Consider the following 21,895-nt stretch of genomic DNA (forward strand, 5'->3'; position numbering starts at 1 on the left):
GAACACAGCCACAATCCCACGTCACCAGTGCACACAGCAACATGCTCTCAGCTCGTTGGTCCCAACTTAGGCAGTAGCCACTTTCTTACTGAGGTTAAGAATGGCTTGTCCTGTATATCCAGCTGCAGGGACAATGCCTCCATTGTAGAAGCTGGAGGTCACAGTCTTTCTAGAGAGTGCATTTTCTCTTACACTTGCTCATATTTCTAATACCGTCTTAGACCTGCTTGTCTATGCAATTTTACCACACAATGTTTCTCTCTTGGCTTTCAGCTTTTATTAGACACAAACATCTCATTTCTATAATTGTTCCCCGTGTTGGGCCTGGCTCCCTTATTCTCTGGTCTCCAGAGCCATTTGAGTCTCTTCTGGAGAGCCGAGAAGGCTGCATTCACTTCCTCGTTTCTAAAGGATCTGGAAAAACTCAGTTAAAGGAATTTAACATTTAGATCCACAGGATACTAGCATCGTACTCACTGGGTTGGGGACTTCTTCCCTTCACTCTGAGATCCCAGAGCATCCATTCTCAACAGAGGGGATATCACCCCTAGTGGAGGGGAAATTTGTGGGTGGGGGAGGAGGGGAAATACTCTTTTTATGCACAAAGCATAAATATATATACAGATACACATTTTAACTGTGGTATTAAAATTTCATGGGGGGCAATTAGGAAGAAATGTCTAAAAAAGTTCTTAGGGGGAGATAACGAAAAAAGATAAAAAACGTGGCTCTTGAATTTTATTCTTGATGGCTCATATCTCCCATTCACAAAGAAATAATGCCTAAAGGAAACTCTTTGCTTTTTCCTTGGGATGAAAAGGTGGCCAGGTGCTGTTCTGGAAGGAGGGAAGGGCTGGTGTTTTCCCACCTGAAGAGCTATTGAAAAGTCTTTGGGAAAAGTCATCCATGAGGTTAAACAGCATTGGAATCTCCCAGAGAAGTTTCAAAATACCAACTCCTGGGCCCCGCAAGTGTATTCCAGAATCTTCTGGAACTCTGTACATTGCTTGGATGATTCCTAAATAGCCAAACCAACACGAAGTCTACTACCTTGATCTAGAACGAGGAGAGAGAGTGGCTTAGAAGGGAAGCTGGCCCAGTGCCAGAGAAGGACCATGTTACAGGCTGTTCCCCACCTGTCCCCCTCACTTCTCTGTTTTGGTAAAGTGGACCATGAATGATTAGCTCACCAGCCACACTCCTTCTTGCCTTTGCCACCTCGATGGATTTGCTTATTGGGTGTTCTCTGCTTGGAGTCTCCTGTCTTTCATCTTAACCTATCAATATAGGTTGATCTAGTTCCCACGACTTCTCTTGCAGGAAGCTTTTCATGAACCTCCCTACATATTCTCCCATTTTCTCAATGCATTTACCACATTCCACCTTACAGTTTGGTCCTTTCTATGGGTTGTCTTTTTTTTTTTTTCTTGTACTGAGGTACAATTTATATTCCATAAAATCCATTCATGCTAAGTATACAAGTCAATGATTTTTTTGTTTGTTTTGAGACAGAGTCTTGCTCTGTCATCCTGCCTAGAGTACAGTTGCACCATAGCTCACTGCAACCTCCAACTCCTAGGTTCAAGCAATCTTGCTGCCTCAGCCTCCTGAGGAGCTAGGACTACAGGCCTGCACACCATATCCAGCTAACTTTTTCTACTTTTAGTAGAGACAGGGTCTCGCTCTTGCTCAGGCTGGTCTCAAATTCCTGACCTCAAGTGATCCTCCTGCCCTGGCCTCCCAGAGTGCTAGGATCACAGGTGTGAGCTACTGCACCTGGCCGATATTTAACAAATTCATAAAGTTATGCAACCATCACCACACTCAGTTTCTATTGCTCCAAAAAGTTTGCTCATTCATGCCCATTTATGGTCAGTCCCTTCCCCAGGCAACCTGCTTTCTTTTATAGATTTCCTTTTTCTGGATATTTTATATAAATGGAATTATACAAGATATAGTCTTTCACATCTGGCTTCTTTCAGTTAGCATAATCTTTTTGACATGTATTGATAGTTTGATCCATTACATTGCTATTATTCTTTGGTATTGGAAAATAGTGGATACTGGATTTGTTGGATTTTATTAGTATTAGATTTGTGGGTATATTACATTTTGTTTCTCCATTGACCATTGATGGACATTTGGGTTGTTTCCAGTTTGAGGTCATTATGAACATTGCTGCTAATTGCAGTCTTGGTGTAGACATATCTGGGGAGGAATTGCTGGGTCATGTGGTAAGGTTATGTTTAACTTATTAAGAAACTGTTCAACTGTTTTCCGAAGTGGCTGTAACCATTTTATCTTTTACACTCCCACCCACAATATCTGAGTGTTCCAGTTTCTCCATATTCATGTGAATACTTGGTATTGTCTGTATTTTTTTATTATACACATTCTACTGGGTGGGAAGTGGTATCTCACTGTGATTTTTATTTGCATTTCCCTGAAGACTAATGATGCTAAGCATCTTTTCAAATGCTAATTAGACATTTGTCCTCTTTGGTGAAGTGTCTATTTAAATTACTTGCCTATTTTAAATTATTATTTTATTGTTGAGTTCTAAGATTGGTAGAAAGTTTGTTCAAATCATCTTTATCCTTACTGATTTTCTGTCTAGTGTTTTAGTCAGTTATTAAGAGGGATATTATCTTCTCCAGCTATTATGGTTGAATTATTTATTTCTCTTTTCATTTTGTCAATTTTTACTTCATGTATTTTGGGATTCTGTTATTGGGTTGACATAATTGGATTTACATCTGCCATTTTGTGATTTGTTTTATGCCTCAACTCTTTTATGTTCCTTTGTTTCTTTATTGCCATCTTTTGTGTTAAATATGTTCTCGTGTTTCATTTAAATTCCTTTTCCCCATGTTTGAATTGTTTTCTTAGAGAGTATATCTACAATATGTACCTGAAGTTATCACAGTCTACTTCAGATCAGGAGTAACTTAATTCCTGTAGAACCTGGAAACTTTGCTCTAATATGGCTTCATTTCCTCCCCATCTTTTGTGCTATTATTCTCCTATATTACATGTATATGTTACGGATGCCGTGTTACTGCTTTATGCAGTCTTATACCTTTTAAAGAAGTTAAGAAAAGAGGAAAATACATTTATACAGCCTTTTATATTTGACTTTTCTGGTACTCTTTATTTCTTAATGTATATTTGAGCATCTATTGGAGTTACTGTATGGTGTCATTTCCTTTCCACGTGAAGGAATTCCTTTAGTATTCTTTGCAAGGAAGATTCTCTAGCAGTGAATTCTCTCAGTCTTTGTTTATTTAGGAATATCTCTTTTTATTGGCCTTCATTTTTAAGTGATAGTTTTTCTGGATGTAGAATTCTTGGTTGACAGTCTCTCCCCCTACTCCAGGCCCCTTTCAGTACTTTAAAGATATCATTCCACTGTTTTCTTGCCTGGCCTACATTGTTTCTGATGAAAAGTCAGCTGTTAATCTTATTGAGGATCCCTAGTACATGATAGGTCATTTTCTTTTTTTTTCTTACTGCTTTCAAGATTTTCTGTTTGTCATTACCTTTTAACAGACTATATAATGTGTCTAGGTGTGAATCTTTTGGTGTTTGTCCTACATTGGGGTTTGTTGAGCTTTTTGGCCCTTTAGATACATGTTTTTCTACATTTTGGATGTTTGGGGCATTATTTCTTCCAATATTTTTTTATACCCCCTTGTCTCTCTTCTTTTCTTATGGGACTCCTATGATATGTATATTGCTGTGCTTGATGCTGTCCCAAAGGTCTCTGAGGTTCTGTTCATTTTTAAATTAAATTAATTTTTTTTTTCAGAGATGAGGTCTCACTCTGTCACCCAGGCTAGAGTACAATGGTACGATCATAGCTCACTGCATCCTTGAGTTCCTGGGCTTAAGCGCATTGATATTTCTGCCTCAGCTTCTTGAGTGGCTAGGACTAGAGGGCACGCACCACCATGCTTGGCTAATTTTTAAATTTTTTTTATAGAAGGGGTCTTGCTGTGTTGCCCAGGCTGGTCTCAAACTCCTAGCCTCAAGCAGTCCTCCTGCCTCAACATCGCAAAGTGCTGGGATTATAGGCATGAGCCACCATGCCTGGCCAGTTTTATTCTCTGTCCTTCAGATTGAATAATACTGATTTATCTTCAAGTTCACTGATGTTTTCTTCTGATATCTCATATCTTACATTGAGTTCCTCTAGTGGAGTTGTCATTTCATTTATTATACTATTCAATTCCAGAATTTCCATTTGGTCTTTTTTTTTTGATAATACCTATGTCTTTATTGAGAATCTCTATGTGTTGAATTATTGTCATTATACTGTTCTTTAATTCTTTAAACATAGATTTCTTTAGTTCTCTGAACATATTTATTATCAGGGCTTTTAATCTTTTTCTGCTTTGTCCAACCTCAAGGCCTACTCTGAGACAACTTCTGTTGACTGCTCTTTTCCGCCTAAGTAATAAAGGGATGCGTTTTCCTTTTTGTTTGTTTTTTGCATGTATGTTAATTTTGTGAAAACTGGACATTTAAGATAATATACTCTAGCAACTGGATTCAGTTTTCCGCCCCTCCTTCCCTGAAGGTTTGTTTTTGTTTCTGTTTGTTTAATTACTTGCCTGAACTGTAGAATGTGTCTCCGTTGTGCTATGTGGCCACTCATGTCTTGGCTCAGTTTTTGGTTTTATCCATGTTTCTAATTCTTGTTTTTATTTATGTTTTACACTCCTATTTTTATTTTGAAGCCTGACTTCCTAGGGGTTGCCTCTGTGTCTGTGTAGTCAACGATTGGTTAGAGTTTGCGTTCAAATACCTCAAGCACTAAGATTGCATTCAAAAGTCAGGCAGGTTTTAAGCCTTCTAGCTTTTACTTTCTCTGGGCCTTTTTGTACCTCCTCTGCCTGGACACGTAGGCTCACGGTCAATCAGGAATGAGCAGAGAGGATGGACCCTCCCTGCTCTACTTGGTGTGCGCACATGGCCTTCTGGTCAATCGTGGGTATGTGGAGAGCTTATTAAAGACACTTATGGCTGCTCTTTCTGTTAAATTTCTGTCTAGTCTGTCAGTCTGTTGCTTTCCCTCACCAGGACTACACCCCAGGTAGCTGAGCTGGATTTCCTGGTTCATTTGCAATCAAGATTGCTATCCTTACTGACAACGTCACTGAGCATGGGTTTTTTCACTCTCCACTCTAAACAAAATGAGCTCCCTCCAACAGCGGGGCTGCTGGCTTGCATAGACAGCCCTGCTGGGAGCTCCACTGTGCCCACCTGCATGGGGGCGGGAAGGAGGGCAAGGACCACATTCCCGCTGTACTTACCTCCTGATGGAGAAGTTTTCAGTGAATAAATGCTCCTCAATTTGTTGTATGCTCTTAGTCTACGCGCAGAGTCTTGAAATGGTTGTTTTGACGGTTTTGTGCAGTTTTATCATTGTTCTTTGAGGAGAACATTTGCCAAGCTCCTCACACTGCCATTGCAGCCCTGTCAGCTTTTTCCTTCTTCTAGAGAGGAAATGCTGTTACCAGTGTGGACTCTGGCACAGACTGCCCAGGCTTGGATCCTGACTCTGCCACTCGCTTGGGCAAATGACTTCCCCTTTGTGCCTCTATTTGTTCAACTTTAAATGGGAAATAATGATAGTACTTAGCTACTAGGTTGTAAGAAGGAAACGGATGAATCTGCCTAGAGTGACGGGAGCAGTGCTCGGCACTGTAAATGCTGTATATTGTCAGGTCTTTTTACTGGTTCAGCAAGGGCAGGGACTGCACTTTAAGCCTTGCGCTCCTACCCTTGGCCTGGTGCCTTGCACATAGTCAGCTCATTGGACCCTCAGATCATCATTACTAAGTGATGCTTGACATTCAGAGGAAATGAGGACAGCTCTCAGAGTAACTGCAGGTGCGAGGAAACACTGCAGGGGACCCGAGGAACAGATGGCTGGTGCCTTGTTGAGGCCAAAGGTTGGTCAGTATGTTTTCCTTCCCAGTTCTAGGAACTGCCCCAAATGCCCAGTGCTGCTCACATGCCATATTGAGTTTAAGACCAGGTCTGCACACTTGTGCGTCCAGTCCAAGCAGTTAATTAGCACAGTTGCCATCATTTCAGAAGTCCTCTTGCATCAAGCACCTCCAGGAGTGGACAGAACAGTTTGCCCAGGATGCTGATTTTTAGGTACTTTTGCAAAGAGAAGGGCCATTGTGGAACTGTGGGAGGGCAGGGAGACTTACGGTGTGTCTTCACCAGCCCAGGCTGCTTGTGACCTGTATAGGATCATCATGCAAATGAAAAATTGGTGCTTCCTCCTCCAGTGGATACAGCTGGAGTGAGCGGAGTATGGGCTGGTTTCAGTCCCCACTCACCACTCAGTGGGATGCCTTTGTGCAGGCAGGGCTAGGTCCTACAGCTGTCTGCAGCGACTCTGGCTTAGCCACATGTGGCCAGCTCTGTGCTCAGGAGCAGGGCTGCAGACAGATAAGACAACCCTTTTCCCAAGGAGCTCTCAGCCTTCGTGAGGGACGAGAGATGTGTCACAATAATGACCGCAGCACAGAGGTCTTTATCGGGTACTCTGGTTGCAAAGGAAAAGATGAAGGCAGGGAAAGATTCGCTGCTGCATAAGTAGGGATTTCCAACTTGCATGGGAGTGGGATGGGCAGTATTTTGGCCCATTTGGGGGCTAGCGGCTGAGAAGGATCCAGGCCGGTGTAGGAAAGTGCAAAGAGGGATTCTCGCAGGAGGGAGGCTGAATATGCAGAATGCAGCTGATCATAGCAGCAGATCTCTCCACACAAGACAAAGAGTTTGGAAGGGAAGAGGTGATGAACAACGGATCTAACAGTCAGGGTCAGGATGGGGGAGCAAAGCAGAGAGCGCTAGAGGAGGAGGAGAAGCATCAGAACCAGGAGACTAGCTGCACGCCTCAGGTGACTGCAACAGTTTGGGGGCCTGGACTCTGCAGATGTTGGTGAAGTGTTTGTGTTTACAGGGAAAGATCAGAAGAGCAGGGTGTGCCGTGCAGGCGTGGGAGAGCAGATCTCTGTACAGGGACCCAGGAAGTGTGGGTGCTGTGGCCATCGTGGGCTGCAGGAGTCTGGAACACAGAGGTGTAGCGTGGTCAGAGGGAGATTGGGTGTTGTCAGTATGTAGGAGACAGGAGGATGTGAAGCTCCCCAAGGGAGAATAGGACCATGACTCAAGAACAGTCAGATGTGACCTTGGAGAATTCTGGCCATAGAGAACAAGAGAGGAGCAGGTGGGGAGATAGGAGGATAACTGAGGATAGCTGGGTTGTGCCTGTCACAAGAGAAAGTGCTCAGCTATGTCACAGATCACAGAGAAACCTGGTATGATAAGGGCAGGAAAATAACAGTTACCTCAAAGAAGTCGGATGTCACCAGGAACCTTTATCAAGAGCAGCTTCCTGTGGCCACGGCATAGTAGCAACAGGCCTGAAGCCTGCTTGCGCGGGCTTGACTGAGCCTGGAAAACAGGGAGGTGTGCCCAGCTAGTGGGGACTTTCTTTATGATGCTTAACAGAAGGAAAGGAGGATGGCAGTGACAGGAAAGGTGATTATTGATTTTAAGTTGTCATTTTTGCATGGATGAGAATTGGGCACATGACTATAGACAGGTGGGGATAGAGCCAACGGAGAGGGTGGGAGTGAAGAGGAAGAAACAGGGCACAGTGATGGAGACAGGAGGGGGTGGGTTGGGTAGAGGGACCCATGTTGATGGGGAGGGAGGGCAGCTCTTTCCTTGGGGAGAGGTACGGTGCCCCCAGCAGATGCCCTCCCTTACCCCTTCCTCTGAAGAGGGTCCCACCTCTGGCTCCGGCAGGAAGAGGCACTGTTGTCACAGCATGCACCAACGTTAACCTCTACACTTCTGTGTTCGGTTACAAGTACACCTTTTGGTACTTATGTTGCTACTTAATAGTACAGCATTTTTAGCACCTTGAACACTTAGCATGCATCCAATAAGCAGTAAACTGTTTTACTCATAAGGAAGGGAGACCAAGTAGTGATAGGTCTGCTTTTCATTGAGCATGGGGGAAAGGACTGGCTCAGATGTCAGCAGTGTCATTTCCAGGTGTGCGATCTGGTGCCAACCACTTCACTCCTCTGGGCTTCAGGTTCCTCCCAGTGGACTTTGGGGAATGGGCTAAATCATGTCAACATCCGCCTTAGCTGTAATGTCTGTTGGTCCCGGGATGGATCATTGTGCATCTCAGATGCAGCTGAGGGTGTTTTGTGCCTGAGATACGCTAAAATAAGAGTGGGAGGATGGATAGTCAGATTTGAGCAGGGAGCTGGGTGGGCAGGTTGAGGAAGATGAGCTCTTAATGTACGTGGCTGTTGTCTTCACTGCTCTATGCTAAAATTAGACTTTTTTATTATTCTGGAAGCTTTTTAATGCTGCTCATAGGTGGGCGCTGTTTTGTTCTGACTTATGTTTAACTTATACCTGGATGTGTTAAATATGAGCTTTGGTAACTGTATTGTTTTCTTATCAGCTTGTTTGTGAGGTTCATTTTCAAGAGAGGATATAATTAGGTGGAAGTTGATTATCTTGATATTTAGGATTTAGCCCTTCTTCTCTGGCAGTTTGCTCTTGAGGAATTTATAAATAATGATTTTGTACCCTGCCCTGGTAGAGGAGGTTTGTAAGTAGTACACTCCTGTGGAATTACAAGTAGAGTTTGAAGGCTAAGAAGAAAAAGAAAGGAGACACTTATGCTCAGCTCTGACATTCCACACCATTACTCTAGCATGGCTGCAGGTTTGGGTCTGAGATTCCTAGTAAGCAAAGCAAAAAGGGAAATGCAACTATAATCACATTGTTTAATAGCCTTTGGTTGGGGGTACCTACGATGAGAGAAATAATAGAACTAGTTTCTAGGAGAAGCAGAGCTTTTTCTAGCACTTAATTATAAAAATTTCTCATATTGCCTTAAACTAATGTTTCTGATAGTATATATAGTTGTCCCTTGGTATACATGAGGTATTGGTTCCGGGAGTTTTCAAAATTACATATGACCTCAGAATTCTTTTTCTCCCTATATAACTTTTAACAAGAACTAAACTTATAGCAAATTTGGTTATCAATTGCTTGGGGCTGCCTCTGCCTAACTGGTAGGTCCTGTTAGCCTTCACTCCTGGGTCAAGACCCCTCACCGTAGCACAGGGCACAGTGCTTGGTCACTTGGTTGCTGTGGGATCAGTGGGCTGGGGCTTCAGTTCTGGCTGTCTGGCTCACTGGCTGCGTGGCCATTAGCGGGCTGGTTGTCTTCTCTGGACTCAGGTTTCTCATCTTTAAAATTAGGATAGTAATAATACCTACCTCATGGAATCATGGTGTAGAATAAGTGTCAGGGCTGGGTGCCGTGGCTCATGCCTGTAATCCCAGCACTTTGGGAGGCCAAGGCAGGAGCATCACTTGAGCCCAGGAGTTTGAGACTAACCTGAGCAACATAGCAAAGACCCGATCTGTACGAAAAATAAAAAAAATTACCTAGCGTGGTGGTACACTCCTGTAGTCCCAGCTACTCAGGAGGCTGAGGCAGGGGGCTCACCTGAGCCCAGGAATTTGAGGCTGCAGTGAGCTATGATCGCGCCACTGCACTCTAGCCAGGGTGGCACAGCGAGATCCTGTCTTAAAAAAAAAAAAAGATAAGTGTGTCAGTATATGTATAGCAATCAGTACTGTACTTAGCATAAGTAATTAACAAATGTTCAATATGATTATAATTAATGCTACCCCCATTCTGGAGCTTGCTTTGATGACACTTTCCTCCTCAGTTGCTGGGTACTAACTAACTAACTAGGCTATTGCTTTGGTTACTGTGTGCTTTTCTTTATTCTGGTGAAGAGAATCGTTATTCATCTTTCATGACAATTGTCTGTTTTCGTAGTTATCTCCATTATACTTGAGCTGGTTGAGGGCAGAGATCAAGTCCATCACATTTTGCATGCCCAGCCCCTGGCCTGGCAGCGGGACTCGATAAAGGATTTTCAGTGCACGTGGCAGGAAGCCGGGGCTCTAGGCATATAAAGGACCTGAGTCTGCGAAGGCGCTTCTGCCCAGGGCGTGTGCGTGCGCATAAATTGTCAGCACGGTAGACTGAGATCTCTGTCTTAAGGCTGTGTCTGCTCCACTGTACGGTTTTGCTGAATGCTGAGGAAATCATTTAGCTCCTATTGTTCTTGAAGTTTATCTAATAACAGAGACCTGGCACCACACAAATTGAGAGTTCAAAGAATGTCTCAAGTTGTTTTGGGGAAGGTGCTAAGCACGGACTGTTAATAATAGCCAGCCTGATGCAGAAATGTCTGGTAATGCCTTAGAGCTCTGATACTGAGTGGGAGAAATTCTATTAGGTGACTGGAGAGGGAGAGTCTTTATTTTTCTATGAGGGACCAAAGAGCTACAGAGAAAAATCAATGATGAGATTTACAAGTAGGAAGCAATTAAGTGTAGATTTTTTTTTTAAAGGAAGAGAATCATAAAATGTCACAGATTCTCTTAGAATGAACTGATGCACGTAAAAATCTACTAAATATAAGGAATAATAAAAAGTTTGCCTCTGTTGTACTTTAGAGCCATTTAGGGAAGACAGCGGGAGAAGGGTGAGTTGAGGGAAACTGAGAAATGGAGTGTAGAGGGAAAACTAGCTCGAGGAAGATGCAAGTCATGAAGCAGAGAAACATGCAGGGGATAGCAGAGACAGTCTCAGAGAGAGACCAAGGAGGCTCTCTGTGGAAAGCCCAGCTGAGACTGTCACTCGCAGACAGGGTGATCAGAGAAGACAGTAGTGCTCCTATAGAGCAAACGCAGCAGTCCAGAGAGAGCTGGAGTTTTTTAGGATCCTTTTGCAGGGAAGGGTAAAGCCCCGTTGTGTATTCACAACCCCAGGCATAGGTGCCGTAGGCAAAGCGTGTCCCCCCTCATTTGAACCGTGTGACAAGCTGCGAGGTGGAATCGTCATCTCCACTGTACAGAAGGGAAGGGGAGTGACAGGAGTGTTAAGTGCCTTGCCCAAGCTTCCCCAGTTGACGTGAGGCTCTCACAGTCTCCCACATTTGCTGCCCTGCTGTCCCCCCTTCCCCCCTTGCACACAGCCGTGAGGATGCTTTCGGCGTCGGCTGGAGGCCAGAGTCAGTGTCTAAGGGGTTCTCCACATAATTCTTAGTCTGCTTTTTAAAGAAAAATGGTTTTAAAATGACACCCATTTGTTATATGAGCATGCTACAGGGTAACTCATTCCTCCAGAAATAAAGCAGCATTGACTGAATTTCTCTTTTACCTGGTGGCACATGGGGCGGGCGGGTGCCCTGCTGGAAACAGTCATTCGTACACAGCGCCTCTGCCACGTGATATGCATGTACCTGTGCGCGCACACAACGCTGCCCGCCTGCGTATTAGAATCACCTGGGGAGCTCTGAAAATAGGATGCGCAGGCCCACCTCTCACAAATTATGTCAGTCTTGGGTTGATAAGGGGACAGGCACCGGTGTTTTTCAAAGCTCTCCAGGCCATTCCAGGCTCCGGCACTCGGGCCAGAGTGAGAAGGTGGGCACACCTCTGGGAGGGCTCTCGAGGGCAGTCCTGAGCTTCTGCCACTGCCCCGAGGAACTTGGCTTCTTGTTCAGCGAGTGCCTGATAACCTTGCCCTGGCTGGCACCTTCTAAAAGTGAGGAAGGGCTCATGTGTCCTTGGCCGTGGCCTCTGAGTGTCACAACTGGGCTCAAGTTCTTTCTTTTGGGCTGAGTGTGACTCTAGGACCCTGAGAGGTGAGCCTCCCCCCCAAATGCAGCTCACATTCCCACATGGGGAGAGGGTGTCTCTGTGAACTGCAAATGAGGAGTTACTCTGAATTTGAATATAACCTAAGAAACAAACTCTTCAATCTTTTGAATGGGGTTAGGCCTGTTGAGGAGAGGAAGTCCAGTAGAGCTGAGGTTCTCAAAGTGGGGTCCCCCGATGAGCAGCGGCAGCCTCACCTGGGAGCTTGTTAGAAATGCGAATCCTCAGTCCCCATCTCAGACCTGCTGAATCAGAACTCTGGGCTTGGAGCCCTGGAGGCTCATACCCTCCAGGGGTGACTTTGCTGCCAGTGAAGGTTGAGAACGTGGGTTCTAGATTGACGGTGAGCGTGAGCCTGGACGTCCGGGTGGTCCGTGGTACTTCTCCCCAGCTGGGCGTCAGAGGCAGTGGGGGCTTTATAACACCGTGGTTTCCAGGTCTTGTCTCAGGGTTTGGGAATCTCTCTGTTTAACAAGTATTCCAAGAGATTCTGAACTGCACGTCAATTTTTTTTATTTTAAATTGTGGAAGTAGAAACCGATAAATACTGCATTCTTGTCGTGATAACTTCATATCCACTGGCCCGGGATAAGGGCACTTCCTCCTTCCGTTTCCTGTGGGAGTCGCTGCTCCTTTCTCGCTAATCACCAAGACACTTTCCACCAGCCCTGTTACCCATTAAGCAAAGACAGCCATTCCCTTTAACATACATCTTCCTCATTGCCGGGTCGTTCACTGCCACATCAAAGCCACAAGTGGGCTTTATGGCCTCATGCATACTTAATTAGTCCATCTTCTCAAAATTGTGTTTTAAGTGAGTGAAAACATTAGCCTCTGATCTAATTGATCCGCAAAGCATCATTTCAGAATCTTTATGTGACTTAACTGTTGACCCAGACTAGCATCGCTGGGGCCTGGGAGAGGCCACAGGTCAGGGATGGAGAGACCCTGCTACTTCCTGTCCCCCCTGTGGGTTGCTCTGCAAAGAGCAGATGTGAGCCAGGACAAGCGCTGCAGGCGTGGGCGTTATCTGTCTCTAGAAGATCTAATTATTTTTTGTTTTGCCCACAGCTGTCTCTGTCCCCACCACCCTTATCTGTCATAACTGTGCACACCTGCATGATATTTTATGACAGGGCACACCTGCTGAAATGGAGCAGTTGTCATGTTTCAGATTGTTGTCTTGTGTGTATGTCATTAAGCCTCATGGCAGAAATGAGACATGGCTTCTGTTCCAAACCTTCCTCTCACTTTGTCACCCTCCCCCGCCATGGTGGAGGTTGCAAAGATGCAGGCCCACCACACTGCTCAAGGTGACTCTCCAGGGGACTTTGCTAAGATGTGTCCTTCTCCACTTCTGCATCCAGCATCTTTTGGGCCTCACACAAAAGCCTCTGTGGAGCTTCCCAAAGTCCCCCACCTTCCAGGCCTTCACGCTGCCTTCCTTTTTGTTCCCACGCTGTATCGCCTATTGTAAACCCCTGTTAGAGCATTTATTCCATCACGTTTGTTTGTATTGCCAGGGGAAAAAGTGAGTATGTTTTTACTTGCCCAAACCTTTCAGAGAGAACTTCTTTGGAAGTATTTGAAAGCCATTTGAGTGAAGTCAGGACTAGCTACACTTCTTTTCTTGACAATCGCAAATACTTGGCATTTGAAAAATAATAATCTAATCACGTAACTAGGGCTGAGTGAGTTGTGAGCTGGCCTTGGTTTGGTTACAAAGCACAATGGAAGCAGGAGTCAGGGTTGGGACGCTGGCCACAGAGGGTGTATGCGGATGTTACAACGCTGCTCTGGAGAGAGAGACTCCAGTAATGTGTGTCATTCCGTTAGCCATGTGCTGCTCACCCTCGTTAGAATCACCTGGGGAGCGTTAAAGACATCCCAGGGCCCAGGCTGTTCCCTAGAACAATTGAGTCAAATTCTAGGTCGGGACCAGGTGCCTCTAATCTGCAGGTGAGGTCAAGAACCACTCTGCTAAAGGAGTCTGTTTAAATGTGTGGGTTTGAAAATGACGCTAAGAGGAATCACCTGGCCTCACTGTTACTTTTACGGTAAAGGGAAGTAGAGGCACGCTAACAGCACTGGTGTACGCATGTGTGCACAGATACCCGTGTGTGGGCACTGCAGAGAGGCTGTGGATGCACAGGTGTTTACAACAGTGTCCACGTTTATACATTTAGAGGAAGGCTGGGTCCGTGTGACTGTCCTGTCTGCCCTTTCCCTTGCAGACACACCCACTCGGTCAACAGACCCAGCCCAGTCTCCCAGAAATAGAATTCTGCCTTAAAATGCTTTCCACATCTTTTCTTGCTCATGTCCATTGCCATTGTATTGAGCCCTTTCTTGTTCTCGCAATAATAGCCCAGCTGTTTCTCCGCTGGCGTTCATTTATTTACTCTTCCCCATCCATTCGCCACACCTGGTGTGACTCATGCTTTGAAAACCTTTGATGTCCATGGTGCCCACAGAAATACGATGATGATAATACCAGTTAGAGCTAACCCTTAGCTAGCATTTACACATGTGTTGTTTACTCCTGGTGCCCGCTCTGCAGGGCAGCACTCTCCCTGTTTTACACATGGGGTAAGCCGAAGCACAGAGTGACTGGGCCCTGGTCACCCAGAGTCAGGATGGACCCAGGTGGCCTGGCCCCAGAGCCTCTGCTTCCCTGCCCCTCCCCACCTGCTCCTGCCATGTAGGGGAAGGCTGCTGTGTGCTAGCAGACTTTCCATATGCTATTTCTAATCTTCACATCCATTTTGCCAGCTAGATATTAGGATCCCTATTTCGCAGAATCAAGGTTGGGGGAGGTTAAATAACGTGACGGAGACCACAGACCTTATTAAGGCAATAATAGCAGAGATTGAAACCAGGTTTTCCACATTCCACAATCTGCATTCCTTCTACGTCACTGCTTAGGATTGTCTAAATTCACCACAGTGACATTTGTGGCTCTCTATAATCTGTCCTCACCACAACTTCCTAACTGTGTTCTATTCCATAGTTAAATCATGCCACCTGACTTTTGTTCATGCTGTTCCCTTTGCCTGAAATGCTCTTCCCTGCCCAGCAAGGGCCTCATTCCGCTGTCAGATCTCCCATGACAGGGACTCTTGTCTTGCTCATAACACCCCATGTGGAACTTGCATACAGCAGGAGGGAAACCATCTCCTCTTCTTGCCACCCCAAGAAGCCCTATGATAATGCATGTCTTCCTGGCGCCCTCCTAGTGTGATATTTGCATCACAGACATAACCTCCTGTCGCTTTGTGATATAGCTGGGCACATGTCTACTTTCCTGCTGGGTGGCATCTTCAGGCCAGGTGGCCTCTCTTCCTCATTTTTCTGTCTTTTGTGTCTAGAGCATTGCCAGGCAGATAGCAGATGTTCAGTAAATATTTGTTAAACAAATGTAGGGTGGACAAGAATACAAAAAGTGGGGAAAATCATAAAAATATTTACTGGGAGGGCCCTTGGCATGGCTATAGTGCCTAGAACAGTCAGGGGCCTCTAGGGACATCTACATTGTTTGGAAATTTCCAGAAGGAAGCAGATAGCTAATGATTATCCTACTGGGCTAACCTAGCTTGTCCATTTTGCCAGCTAGGTTTTTAAGTTTGTTTTTATTTATTTTCTTTAGGTTGGCTTTGCTAACCTGGTAATAAAAAGCCTCTGGCTCCTGTGTCCTTCTAGCATGGACTTTATGGGTGGTATGTTTTGGGGAGTGTGTGCAAACTGTGGACTTCAGGACTTTTATAGGACTTCATGGGCCCTCTACAGTGGTGGCCTGTGGGGTGGGGGGAAATAGTGCTTCGGGAAGGGAGAGTAGAACCTTTCAGGCTGGAAACAGGTGCCAAGAAAAACGTCTTTGCTCCTGGGAAAGTGAATTCTTTAACCGTTGGATTAGAGTTATGATACCGAGGGAACGTCTTTCTGATTGTTCAGGTTTAACTCAGTTTGCACAGCTGCCTTTACACCTGTGTCACTGACGCCAGGTGGGCGGTCCGGGCAGGGCAGGGTGCCCCGTGCGGGGGCGGGGGCGGAGGGGGGGGGAGGAGACCCCCAGGAGTGCTCTTTGATTGGCCTTGACCTTGCCTCCTGCCCCCCTCAGGTGAGCGTCCTGACCACGCTGGAGCGCAGGTTCAACCTGCAGAGCGCCGACGTGGGCGTGATCGCCAGCAGCTTCGAGATCGGGAACCTGGCGCTCATCCTCTTCGTGAGCTACTTCGGGGCGCGCGGGCACCGGCCGCGCCTCATCGGCTGCGGCGGCATCGTCATGGCGCTGGGCGCGCTGCTGTCGGCGCTGCCCGAGTTCCTGACGCACCAGTACAAGTACGAGGCGGGCGAGATCCGCTGGGGCGCCGAGGGCCGCGACGTCTGCGCTGCCAACGGCTCGGGCGGCGACGAGGGGCCCGACCCCGACCTCATCTGCCGCAACCGGACGGCTACCAACATGATGTACTTGCTGCTCATTGGGGCCCAGGTGCTCCTGGGCATCGGTGCTACCCCCGTGCAGCCCCTGGGGGTCTCCTACATCGACGACCACGTGCGGAGGAAGGACTCCTCGCTCTACATAGGTAGGAGCCGCCCCGGCTCGCGCGTGTGTGTGTGTGTGTGTGTGTGTGTGTGTGTGTGTGTGTGTGTGTGTGTGCTGGCAACCATGTGTGTTGACCGGGGTGTGTGTGCGTGTGCATGTGTGTGTGTTGGCAACCATGTGTGTTGACCGGGGGACAGAAAGGTGGGCCCTGGACGTGTTTGTGCCAGGGCACTCGTTCTCAGACTTGACCGCACACCTTGGGGTTTGTGAAAAATACTGGTTCCTGGGCTGCACCCCCAGAAACTCCGGTATATTTGGTCTGGGATGCAGCCTGGATGTGGAGCGTTTTTGTTTGAAGCTCCCCAGGTGGTGCTAATGGGCAGGCGGATTTGAGCTTCACTGGGCTGGAGCATTTACAAACCTCGAATGGGAAGACATGGTCAGGAGGAATGTCGTGTTTATCTGCATTCTGTGTGTGTGTGTGTGGACTTTGGGCTGTCTGGTATTAGTCACCAAGCTATACATGGGGTCTACACATTTGAAACCGCAGCTTTTAAGAATCAGAATGATCTCCTGGTCATTGTCCTATTGCAGCTCAAAAGGAGAGGCGATCTCATTGCCAGCATTTGGTATGATTCCAAGTTGGTGACTTATAATAATTTTTTAATAACGGGGTTATGGGAACAGGATATTTAGAAAGAAATGGGGTATTTGGGTTTTGAAAAAATTATTTTGCACTGTCATAGTTGCTGATATTTCATACTGGAAGGAGGGGAGCCACGTGCAGGTCTAGGGTTAAGAAACTCTTAAGTGGCAGGTTGCTCACGTGGCGAACGGCATTCTCGCTAGCTCCTTGTGGGCACGGTTGGAAGGTCACTTGTAGAATGAGGGCTGGGCCAGCATCTCCGTTACACAAAGTATATTCTGTCTCCCACAAGCTGTTGGATTGTTCTGACACATCCCTAGTCACTGAGTGCAAAGCTTTGAGAAAATTCCCTCCACCTGAGAAAGCTGCGTGCCTCCCAAAAGCAGTGTGCCTTGAGGTATAAAGTTAATTATATTATGGAGGTTTAAGTTAAAATAGAATTTGAACTGAATTTGACATAAAGCTTCCTACCTGTCAAGCTGCCACCTTACACTGCCCAAGCTTTCTGAGATAGGATGGTTTGCAACCAGTACAAGCTGGAATGCTGATTTTCTCCTGTGCCTTCTCGTCCCAGCTATGGAATAGATGCCTTTATTGAACAATTGTGTTGCAGATGTTTCAGCTTTCTGTGGTCGCGCTCAGGGCAGAGCAGGTGGAGAGTATGTGCTGCCCCATCACCAGCCAGCCTGGGCAGGACCTGCCTATGGAACACAAAGAAGACAGCTGAGGCCACAGAGGGTTAGGGTTTCTATTGTAGTGTCTAAGTGGACATGGGCTGGGGACTAGGGGACTCATTTACCTTTTGTTGCCTTTAAAGCTTGAGAGACAGCCACTCCATGTGAGTGTTTTGCAGACCAGGATGTGGGCTACAGCATGTAGCCAAAAAGGTCTCCTGAGATCCAGCCAGCTAATTGGTCTCTGACTTGACTGATGTCCCTCTAGGACCCGGGGAGAGTTGTTTTCTGGTAGCAATAGCAGGAAGTAGATAAATCAGACCACAGGGAATGAAATGGGCGGTGAAAAGCTGAGTTCTTGTCTCTGATGATAGAATCAAGTAGAAAAATTTCTCTCCAGAATCTCCCTGAAGTCATACCAGTGCTAAATCACCCCTGCTTGGGGCTTCCTGAAGGAGTCTCTGAACACTCTTCTGAAAGTATTCCCTGATGAGTTATGCTCTGGTATTGCCCCACACCTCTGATGGGCTTGTTGTGTATGTGCCAAGCTTTAGGATGAGGAGGCATTTTGGTTTGGGGGATGGGGGTGTGGGAGGTGGTGGCATGGCCAGTAGGGCTGACCATTCGACGCAAGGGGCCTTCTTAAATTCTGAGGCCTTGTCTGTAGGATTTGTGTTGGTTGAGCCTTTGGTAGGAACAACTGTTCAGTCCAATTTCTATTTGGGCACTGTATTCCTTCCTCTTATGGTTAAGTTGTCAGAGAGTTGGGAGAGTGTCTATTTGCATGGTGCATGGACATCTTGGTGACTCTGGTACATATGACCAAATTCTACAACATGATAGGACAAAGCTGTGAAGATGGCTCCTCTTAGTCTCTCTGAATTGATTTCATGGGTCTGTGTTTATAGGGAGCCACAGAGAATAAATAAGCCTTCTGCACAGATTGGCCTCAATAGGTGGCCTTTTTTTTTTCTGTGCACGGTTTGAACTCTCCAGGAACAATTTATAAAGATCATGGCATATGCAGAACATAACCGGTTCATTCATTTATTGTATAAGCCATGAAAAAGTGTTTGTGATCGCAAGAATATTTCAGCACTTATCTCCTGTAATAGGGAGCTAGTTCCTGAAGCCACTTAATTTTGCTTTAGGAACTATTTGGGGAAGCCCACTGAACAGAATTGATATGAATTTATGGCCTCTTAACTCCCTGCAGAGAGGAGGAAAGTCTCTGATGCTGGGACTGTAAGTGTAAATGTGCACCTGTTGGGGTGGAATAGCACATGTACCCCTGGTTCCAGCTCCTGCAAAGCTGGTCTAGACCAGCCGCCTGGTCATATGCCTAAAATGTGACACTGGATTGGAGATTGAAAGGATTCTAAGTATTGCACACGTAACACACAGGCTTGTTCACAAGCTGATCCTTTTCTGTGGATGTCAGGAGGGAAGAGAATAACCAAAATGCACTGCTCAGGCTGCAGATCATTGGTGATGAGACTTGTGGCCATGACATCAGTGGACATGTCACAGATCCTACGACAGCCAGGGGAAATGTGAAGCATTCCATCTTGAATCAAGCTGATATATTCAACTGAAATGACTTACTTGCTTTGGCCTCCCGTGGCTGAGCTGCTGCCAAACTCCTGTATTCCTGGATGGGCCTTTCACAAGGGGCTCCTCTGGCTGCATGATTCTGAGGCCAGTCCTTTCCAGGGTGTGTGTGTGGGCTGGGGTGGGCGGGTGCGGAGCTGAGGGAGCTCATTACTAGGGGACAAACTGGATGAATGGGGACTTTGCTGGCAGGCTTTTCACTACGGCAGCATGTGGCACCCAGCCTCACAGTGCAGCCAGATGATGACCCGTGGGTGGCATGTGGCACTGTTTGTTCCTAGAGGGACTACATGAACAGGGTGGCAGTGAAAACCCTACTGGGGTACAGGAATCAATTCTTTGGGAGTCTAGGCATGCCTCTAGCTCCAGGTTGCGACATTCCATTAGCCCAGTTTTCTTAGCTGTCCTTCTGTTTCTCTAAGTTCAAAACATAAATTTTACCTGCTTTTTCTGACAGTATAAGTAGGGTGATGTAATAGACTCACTGTGTCCTTTTATTAGGTTGCTGCATTAGTTGGTTGTTGCCCCCCCTCCCTTTTTTTTTCCAAAGAGAAAAAAGGTAAAATGAGAGTGGTAAAGATTTTTTTAAATAACTGTATTCCTAGTTAAAAAGTATTACATGTTCACTGTTTACAATTTTGGAAATATTAAAAAAGGATTATTAGAGAATAGTTACTCTTAGCTTTATGATGTATATAATTCTATTTTCTGCATTGGTATGCTTTTCTGCAAAAAACATGTTTATGATAAACCGTGTTTTGTAATTTCATTTCTCTTAATATTTCATGAGCATTTCTGTTACTAAATATTCTTCTATGACATTATTGCTATATACATAATATTCCCTTATGAACATATACCATAACATTTAATGCTCTCTGTTGTTGGACATGGGTTTTTAAAATTGTTGCTGTCATAAACAAAGCAGACAGTTAAACTGTGATTTGGAGAGGTCAAGTAACTTATTCGTGCTCATTCAGCTGGGTGGGGCTGGGCTCTGGGTCTGAGAGTGCTACTTATTCCGGGTACATCTGGGATCTGCTCACAAGGCTGGGATGGGAGGTCGAGGGTGGTGGATGGTCCAGGGGGTCAAGTGCAAGAAAACATTCCATAATACAGCCTGAAGCCTTTAGGGAATAAAACTTGCAGGAACCAGGAAGGTGGGAAGACAGCTGCGTGCCTTAAGTCTAGGGAGAGAGGTGCTGCTGGATTGGAGAATGGGTGTCAGAGCCAGAATGGAGAGTTAGGGGTGGGGTGGAAAGAGAGGGCATGGTGCTAGCCAGCAGTTCAGGTCTGGGTTCTGGAAAGAGGCTGTGGCCCTGTCTCATGGTGTTTTGAGTAGAGATGGGTGCACATCAGAGCTTAGACTTTGGGCAGGGGCAGCAGATTTGTTCCATCCTATGCTCACCTGTCCCCAGCGTTGGGAATGCCATACTTTCACATGGCCGTTCCTCCCATTCTTGCCCTACAGTAGCCATTAGGACGTTGTCCGTATGTTGTGTTAGAAATAGGCCTCCTTACAACTTCCCACACCCTGGTTCTGGTTCTGCCCTCTATGCCCACCGTAAAAAATTCTGATTCCTCTTCTGTATTCTTATGACTCTTGAAACAGCTGAGTGCTAACCTTTCATGGGCAGGGAGGGATCACCTAAAGCTTAGCTCTTCTATACTAAGACCTTTATTCCTTCCTGGATGGGGTTTCCTGCCCCCCCTGCTGCTGTTGCTTTCCTCTTAAAGAGGGTTGCCAAGGGCTGGGAGCTCATTACTGAGGGGACAAATCCAGACGAATGGGGGATGTGGGATACGGGCACCATATTAGTTTGCTAGTGCTGCTATGGTTTAAACAACAGAAATGTATTTTCTCATACAAAGTATAAGATTAAGGGGCCAGTGGGTTTGGTTTCCTTTGCAGCCTCTTTCCTTGGCTTGCAGAAGGCCCCCCTCGCTGCCTCATCATGTGGTTGTCTCTGTGTGTGAATGCCCCTGGTATCTGTGAGTGTCCAAATGTCCTCCTCTTGCAAGCACACCAGTCAGATTGGATTATGGCCCATCTGTGTGAGCTCATGTAACCTAATTACCTCTTCAAAGGCTCTATCTGCTAATACAGTCACGTGCCTCCATACTGGGGGTTAGGGCTTCAGTGTAGGAATTTGAGGGAGGGTTGCAATTGAGCCCATAACATTCACCAAAGAGACCAGTACCAAACCAGAACTGGACTGCTGCCTCTTTTGCCTTAACTTTCTTTTATGAGGACCTCCATCATCATCTTTTCCCCCCAAAGTACCTGAGGAATTATTTGAGGATATACGTTTCTTTTTTTAACCTTTTAATTTGAAATGATAGAATGACAAGTTGTTGCAGAATATAGGGATGTCCCCTATACCCTTCATCCCCAGTTTCCCCCAGTGGTGAAGTCATGCATAACTAACTATAGAGTAATATGAAAACTAGGAAATTAGCATTAGTACGATGCATAGAGTTTATTCAGATTTCACCACTGTTGTATGCACTCAGTTGCCTGTCTCTGTGTGTATAGTTCTGTGGCAATTTTATCAAATGTGGATGATGTTTTAAAAATGCATATTGGGATCCAGATGAAACCAGATAGTTTTGAGTTATGTA

General features: G+C 46.0%; 1 protein-coding gene across 2 annotated transcripts in view; it reads left to right on the top strand.

The window, feature by feature from the left end:
• SLCO3A1 (solute carrier organic anion transporter family member 3A1) overlaps positions 1 to 21,895 on the top strand; it is a 285,640-nt gene that overhangs the window by 40,843 nt on the left and 222,902 nt on the right. For both annotated transcript variants that reach the window (XM_045561769.1, XM_045561768.1), the window contains exon 2: positions 15,917 to 16,382. In XM_045561769.1, coding sequence (XP_045417725.1) covers positions 15,917 to 16,382 — 466 coding nt within the window. The remainder of the gene's footprint in view (positions 1 to 15,916; positions 16,383 to 21,895) is intronic.

The sequence above is a fragment of the Lemur catta genome, chromosome 9 (assembly GCF_020740605.2).
Source record: "Lemur catta isolate mLemCat1 chromosome 9, mLemCat1.pri, whole genome shotgun sequence".
Lineage (NCBI taxonomy): Eukaryota > Metazoa > Chordata > Mammalia > Primates > Lemuridae > Lemur > Lemur catta.